We start from the raw sequence: 7,649 nt of genomic DNA, 5'->3' as shown, positions 1-7,649 counted from the left end.
AAAAAGAGGAAAATTCTGTCAATCTGAGAATGAGGAATATCAGCTTTAGCTAATTTTAAAGGCTCATATTTTACTAATCAAATGTCTATATGATGCCGTGGCCTCGATAGTCAAAATGAACATTAACCCAAAACCTCAAACCTTCTACCAGGATAAATAGATTCTTAATTGTCTCTAAATTATTCATCATTCATTATATCTAACATACTACAATATCTACAATTTCTGTGAGATGAATCCATCTAGATTAATTTACTCTTTGCATTTGACCTAATTTATTTTTTAGATAAATGGATGGAAATGCTATGAATCTGTAATATCAGTTAACTGATGTAACATATGCTATCAGGGTAATCTTGAAGAAAACCAAAAGTTTTATTTGAGAACAGTGTTTGAGATTTTAAAAATGTTTTTTAAAAAATCAAAAATATATCTTATAAATATATAAAAGCTTCACTGTTCTACCAGTCTTTTCAATTACTATATGAGACTTTCAGTTGTTTTTATTTATCTTTTGGTAGTAGTAATGAGCAGTATAACCATTTGGACTGTGTGTAAGAGGAGTGTGTGTGTGTGTGTGTGTGTGTGTGTGTGTGTGTGTGTGTGTGTGTGTGTGTGTGTGTGTGTCCATTATGCCATCCGTGGTCTTCTTCATTTGAAACCAACGGGCCATTGATTCACCTGATTTTGCACCTGCCCAACTCTTTCACTGTAATCAAGGTTCTCAGGATGAATAGATGGTGTAATTTGTGATTTTGGTCTTTATAAATAAAACTGACTTGACTTAATGTCAGATGGGCCTTTTCAGTGTAACTTAAAATCTAATTAAAAGTATAAAAAATAAATACTCTAAATGTAATAAAAGTACATTTTTGCAGTCATGTTGAATTTGCTTACACCTCTCTCAGTTCTTTTTTGCCTGGGTCAGTGTTGGACGGGCCAGTTTCCACCCTGCGGTGCTCGGTGCTGATTTCCCCTGGACATCCGCAACAACATATGGGACCAAAGGCAATGATCCAGTATGGTGCCTGCTCCCACTATTGATTTGAGAAATAACCAATAATGTGATCTGGCCACATGAACTCAAAATGTCAAACATTCAATTTGAATGTGAGAATAACAGAAATGTGACTGTCTTTAAATTATTAAACAGCTTTTTTATAATGATATTCTCAGAGCTGTTAAGCAGGATTTTTATTTTATTTTATTTTTTGTAGCTGAACAACAAGACAAGATTTATCAAGCAGTTTAGCTGTTTAGTCATTTTTTGGTTAATGCTTATATTCTAGTTTGGAAATATATGTGTTAAGACTTGTTACCAAGATAATTGTTTAACTAGCTGGACAGATAAACTCTCCTGAGAAGCCTAAAAAGTGTCTGCTGCTGGAAATCAAACTGAGCACTAAAATGGACCCCGAGCTGTACAGAATATGTCAAGTGTAGCTCTGAATGAGGCCTTTAGTAGCTCAAATGTTCAGTCTTCACTGATCCATTGCATTATTGAGTGTACTGTATGCGAAGGACTAATGTAAGGATATGGTGTACAATATAATTTGTACAAAACAAGTGAGAATGTGAAGTGTCTTTTAGGTTTTAAGTATTTGTTGGTTTCACATTCGGTCTGAAGGAGGCAGTTATTTGTTGCCATAAATGCATCAGAGTTGTGAATGTGTGACTTTCACATTTTTTTGGTTGCTGCAACATAACATCTGTTGTTTTGTTAAATGTATCAGTGCACCTTGCCTCAAACATTCATTCATACAAATGATTTCTGTTGAAATAAAAAAACATTTAGTATCTTAAATAGTTGCACCAACAGGTCTGGGATTTTAAATGACTTTATATAACTGAAGTTTACAGGTTGCTAGAAGACATGTTGATTCATTCATATACTTCAGTGTTGCTGCATGTGCATAACCCTTCTCTCAGGTGCAGTTATATAATATGTATGATAATGTGTAAAATACATCTGTGTGTTACAAAAGGTGATCCCCAAGGAAACATGCTGTATGCATTTTTGGAGGGATACACCTTATGAATAAATCCAATTAAAGCCAATTCTTTCTTTCCATTTGCCCTCAAAACCTCCTTATATTATTCGCTGTCATGTGCAAACTGGAATGACTCTGACAATAAAATAAAAAGTCTAAATTTCTTTCTTTTTAAAGGTGCAATCTGGTTATTTTTGTAACAACTTTTCAAAACACTTTTGGTGTGTACTGTGATCCTTAAAAAAACAATCAATCAATCTCTCATTTGACTTGCTTGATTAGGTTTCATGCCTTACATGTCCAATATGCAGCATTTCTATTTTCACTATTTAGACACTGTATTCACTATTTCATTGATTTATAACCAATTAATTGTTCATTATGTTAGCCTAAACCATTTAAGATTCAAGAATTGTTTAGTAGTCGTTTTGTGGCCTGTTCTTCAGATATTTTGTAGGTGATGTAAGCCAGTGATGTCACAGATCAAGTCTTATAACAGAAATTCCTTAAAAAATAGATGTAGTTCTGTAAAGGGCCTCCTATCGTTCAAGATCTTTTATTTGACAACTAAACTGGTTTTTTACCATGTTTTATTTTCTGTTTTGTGGTAAATTCCCAAACCAAAATTAAGGTCAATCTCAGAGCTTGTAATATTCATGCACTATCCACTGTGAAATTTAAATATATATGTTTTATAACATAAAAACAAGCTAAGCAAAATTGTTTTAAAATACATGTATATACTACATGTTTATATAGCCTAATTTATTGTCAATATTTGGGCTATGTGGTCACCAAAGTTAAGATTTAAGACACTATCTAAGAAATGCCTTTCTAATGTTTAAAAATTACAATTTTCAATGTATAAAGTTCAGAAATAACTTGAAATGTTTTAATTTTGAGACAAATTCACTTAAAACAAGGCAGAATATGCAGCCAAACATTTAAGATGATATTATTTCAGATGAGCATTTTTTAATTTTCCAAATTTTATTTATAGGATAATGGAATAAAAACGACAGAGCCACTGACTTCTGCCTACATACCCTCACAGTCCCAGAGTGAATGCTCCCCTGGTATTCAGAAGATTTGTTCGATCATATCAGACAATTATAAAACATTTTTTTTTATTTCTGTTGCTCGTGTCATAACATGTTTCTTGTAGGCCTATACATCGTTTATGTCATTTGCTCTCATTCTGCATACAGGATAATACTGGACACACTGTGATTGAATGTACAACAGTAGGGATGACATCAGTAAGAATACAGAAGGTTATCAGTGGACTCTTCCTGTCACTTTTATCTCCCATCCTTTCTGAAGCCCCTCTTGCTTACCAAAACAATATTACACGTTATAGGATTGTCATTATAAGGTCAATAAGCCTGATTGGACCGATGCAGGGGCTCAGTTGTGGAAAAAAGCATTGAGGTCCTCATACGGGGGCGCCCTGTCATGGTGCAAGTGCACGTCGTGGAAGGGTGGAATGTTTTCCGAGTGCGCACCACCGCTGCGCGCACCCGAGGGGCCAAAGGGTAGGCTGTGGCTGGGTCGAGACGTGGTCAGTCCGGAGTAATGCATAGAGTAATGATAGTTCCTGTCTGTCTCAGAGGACTCTTGCTGCCTCCCGGACAGCCCGCCGTTCAGGCAAACGGGCGGGCTCTGCTGGCCCTCGTAGTCCGGGCTGTTGTAGTCAGGGGACGTCCCGCCCGGCGGGTACACGCCCTCGTACCCAGAGCCGTATGAGTGGCCCCGCAAATTGATCCCACCGGTGCCGGGCTGGTAATGAGGACTGGCGATGCGAGAACACCGGTAGGAGTAAGGGTGGACGGAGAAAGGAGAACTGGGCATGTGGAACCGAGATCCGTCTGAACATGGTTCAGTCAGGAAGTTCCTGGTGTTGAGCTGCAGGCAGCCTGCCACCAGGTTAGTAGTGGGCTGGGACAGGCCTTTACACAACATCTGCACGTAGGCCACCACATCTGGACGTTTCCCGTTGCGTAAAATCTCTCCAAGCGCTAATATGTAGTTCTTGGCCAGTCTCAGAGTCTCTATCTTGGACAGTTTCTGGGTTTTGGAGTAGCACGGCACCACTTTGCGCAGATTGTCCAGCGCAGAATTCAAGTCATGCATGCGCGTGCGCTCCCGCGCGTTGGCCTTCATTCGACGGACTTTAGAGCGCTCCGCGCGCGCTGGAGTCATCTTGCGTTTCTTCGGGCCGCGCTTCTTGGGTTTGTCTCCACTGTTCTCATCCCCGCAATCCTCTTCCTCGGCCTCATCATCTTCATCATCATCGCCTGCCATTTCAGACTCTGCTCGACTGCTGCCTTCCTGCGGCTCGTCCAGGTCGTCCTCGTCGAGGTGACAGTTCTCGTGATCTCCGTCCTTGTTCTTGCAGTCCTCGCTCTCATTGTCCTTCACCCAGTCTGCCGCGAGCCTCTGGACGTCCGGCAGCACCTCGCTGAATAGACGGCTCAACATTGTAGCAAGCAACCTGCAAGAGAGACAGTCAACACTTGAGCTGGAATGTTCTGCCTGCTGCTGTTTACGCAGCCTCAGGTGAACCTGCCTCACTCAGCTCTCATTAGGTGATGTGAGGTATATGTTCCTTAAAGGGAAAAGCTGACTACAATAACTTATTCTGTAAATGTTTCACAAACTGTTTGTGGTATTCATCAGTGTGGTTGTCCACGTAATGGAAGGCCTGTACTTTTTTATCCCGTATTTTATCTCTTTATCATAGCCTGCGTAGCCCAGCTTTTCGATGATATGTTATATCCCCGTTTAATATCTCTAGTGAAGTTGCACAAGACACCTATAAGCGAACTTTCTCTCAGCTTTAGGGAAAGGCAGGTCCAATAGGCCCAAAACCCGACTCGAAAGACTAAAAACGGCTACAGACTAAAATGTCTGAAATATGTCCACAGGATATATTGAATATCGGTTAAAGGAAAAATGTTGCCACCTTAACATTGAAACCTTAGCGTGAAATAAATCCACATAAGTAATAATAAGCTAAATTGAACAATCTATATTGTATTGGTTGTGGTTTTTAGGCGTTTTTTAGCCGAAATTACATAAAGTAAAATGGCTGAGCATTCTTTAAAAATTTCGATAAAACTGATTATTTTACGGCCAAAAAGCAACAGCCTGGGCCACCCCATCGGTCTCCACATGTGCCTCGGTCTGTCCCCTCAAGCAGTCCGGCACAGGGAGCGGTGCTGGCCTGCTTCAGCAGGTCCCCAAGGGACGCATTAGGGTGCGGGTCGCCTCTCCCTCTTCTGTCCAATAAATTATCAATCTGGAGGAATTCCAGCACACTCAGGCCTCACACTGGACCACAAGATCCCAAACATTTTCATGTGTTTGAATATACAGGTTTTTATACAACCTCATTTAAAACTGAGGAGATTTATGTTATGAATAGATCCACATAATTGCAGAAAGGATTTTTCAGAAAGTGAAATAATAATAAAGACATTGAAATACATTTTCCCCCCATGAGACCACCTGCAGCGTCCTCAAGGACCCCTGTGCGGATCCATGAACCCCATTTTGGAACATACCGGCACAGCAAAATCATTATCTGACATTTAATTCTCTGAACATAAGTCTGTGGTTTTTGTCGGCTCTTAATTCAGGGGCCTACGTGTAAGAAAGCAGCAGAGTGTGTTTTAGATATTGATATTTTTTCCCTTCATTTAGATGGTTTATAGATTAATCAAAGCTGTTAGTGTAAAGGAGCAGGATTTAACGACAAAAGATTACTAATTAAATATTTGAACATCATAATTTGGCTATTAGTTTCTGGTCATAATTAGTAAGGCCATTAAAGTATCTCCCCCTCCTTAATGTATTGGTAATATATTCACCAATAAACAGAGCTACATTTAGGCTCGTTGTGTAAAGTGAACATTTAAATCAATAGCTACAAAAGCTATAATCTCTCATAAATCTATGTAGATTTCCCGAGTATCCTGAGATCAGCTGTGCTTGTGGAGTCCAAGGACGTATTTTTTTTCCTAATCTTGTAAGCACAATGTAATTAATGCCAACCAATACCTTGTCAATTAGCCTGCGTATCTCTATGGAGAATACTACCCCCACAGTGCTCTGAGGCGCGTCGTGCAGGAACACACACACACACACACACACACACACACACACACACACACACACACACACACACACACACACACACACAACCTCTTTAGGTATTCTACTAAAATATATTTCTGTTTTTTTTACTTTACACACTCAAATGCTCCTTTTATAAATTAATACAATGCAATTTATGAATACAAAAGTAGGATCTCTTGGGCATCAATGTTGATTTGTAGATTCACTGAAATAAAATCTATCATTTAAACGCAAGTGGATCAATACCCTCGATTAGACTAGCGATAAAGAGACTGAAGAAGAGATTTAAATCCTGTCAGATCACGTCGCATGTGAGAAAAAGATTTTTTTTTTAAAAGGGGGGACCGGAGAGAGACAGGTGTGATAAATAAAATAATCTGTGACAGTCTAATTCCTCCCTCCTCTCACACTACAACAGGCGTTAAAACAAAGACAGAAATAAATCTGATAGTCTAACATTGATTGGAAACCTACCTCCGCGGTGGAGCTCAGTGATGGGCAAAGCGGGTTTGTTTACACCATCTCTCTCCGGGTGGGTATCGCATCCACACGCCCTGCACGGATGCTTCTGCAGGCGAGGCGCTGTGTTCTGCTCTCACACCTCCTCTCTCTCTCTCTCTCTCTCTCTCTCTCTCTCTCTCTCTCCTCTCCTGCCACCCTGCTCTATCTTTCTCTCTCTTTCTGTCTGTCTGCTTCTGCTTCTGCTTCTGCTTTTGCTGCTGCTGCTGCTGCTGCTGCTATCCCCAGCCCAAACGCGTGGAGGGAGCCGTGTGGCACCTCAGAGGCAGGACTGGGTGGGTTACATACCAGCTCTGATGCCAGGCCCATATGGCTGGCACGTCATTGGCAAGAGCCATCACATGAGAGCCGGTGATTGACATGCGGCCGCATTCACAGAGACTGGCTTCCCCTGGGGGAGAGGGACTCGCCATCTGTCACTGAGCTGAAAGAGAAAATGGAATAAGGAGTGAATGGCACAAAAAAAAAAAAAAAAACCGCACTGGATTCAAACCGCTTCTGTTAGTCTCCATCTTTGGGAAAAAACGGGGTTAATCTCTTATAGGAGGTTTAGAAAAACAATCCCCTTACGAGAAATAATTATAGTAATCCTATAATGATAAATTTCAGAATGATATCATTCAAACATTGAAGGAGAGCACCTCAATAGGATTGTTATGGGATTACTTATAGGTTAATGATTTATAAGAATAAGCTGATGAATATAAATAATAAGCCCTATGGGAACATTTTAGTGGCACAATTAGAAAAAAGAAAAAAACAACAACATAAACACAGAAATAGGAGTAACTATAATAGAAAATTTTGCAAGGCAAGGCCAAGTTTCCAAAAAAGGAAATTCACAAGACAGATAACGTTCACACAAAGGCCTGAGATAAATAAAGCACCCGCCATAAAGATCAGAGTCAGGGTGCAATTGCCTAAACGAGTCAATTGAACTGAGCTAAGCAGAGCGTCTTGGTTTGGGTTGCCAGGCTTGGCACAGGTACTGGTGGGCAG

The 7,649-nt window shown here is 40.1% G+C and overlaps 1 protein-coding gene across 3 annotated transcripts; it reads right to left on the bottom strand.

The window, feature by feature from the left end:
* Positions 1-3,058: 3,058 nt before the first annotated feature.
* On the bottom strand, positions 3,059-6,682 carry LOC121887218 (neurogenic differentiation factor 2-like). Of its 3 annotated transcripts, none has more exons than XM_042397866.1 (2): positions 6,606-6,682; positions 3,059-4,485 (listed from the first exon to the last, which is right to left on the bottom strand). In XM_042397866.1, the coding sequence occupies exon 2, from the start codon at positions 4,470-4,472 to the stop codon at positions 3,399-3,401; it is 1,074 nt and encodes a 357-aa protein (XP_042253800.1). In that variant the 5' UTR covers positions 4,473-4,485; positions 6,606-6,682; the 3' UTR covers positions 3,059-3,398. The 3 variants fall into 3 exon arrangements, with proteins under 3 accessions (XP_042253800.1, XP_042253801.1, XP_042253802.1); XM_042397867.1 differs by lacking the exon at positions 6,606-6,682 and adding an exon at positions 5,125-5,158; XM_042397868.1 differs by lacking the exon at positions 6,606-6,682 and adding an exon at positions 4,807-4,856.
* Positions 6,683-7,649: the final 967 nt, after the last annotated feature.

This window comes from Thunnus maccoyii, chromosome 20 (genome assembly GCF_910596095.1).
Source record: "Thunnus maccoyii chromosome 20, fThuMac1.1, whole genome shotgun sequence".
NCBI lineage: Eukaryota > Metazoa > Chordata > Actinopteri > Scombriformes > Scombridae > Thunnus > Thunnus maccoyii.
The sequence above is the reverse complement of the archived record's forward strand: the minus strand, read 5'-3'. Positions and strand labels throughout refer to the sequence as shown.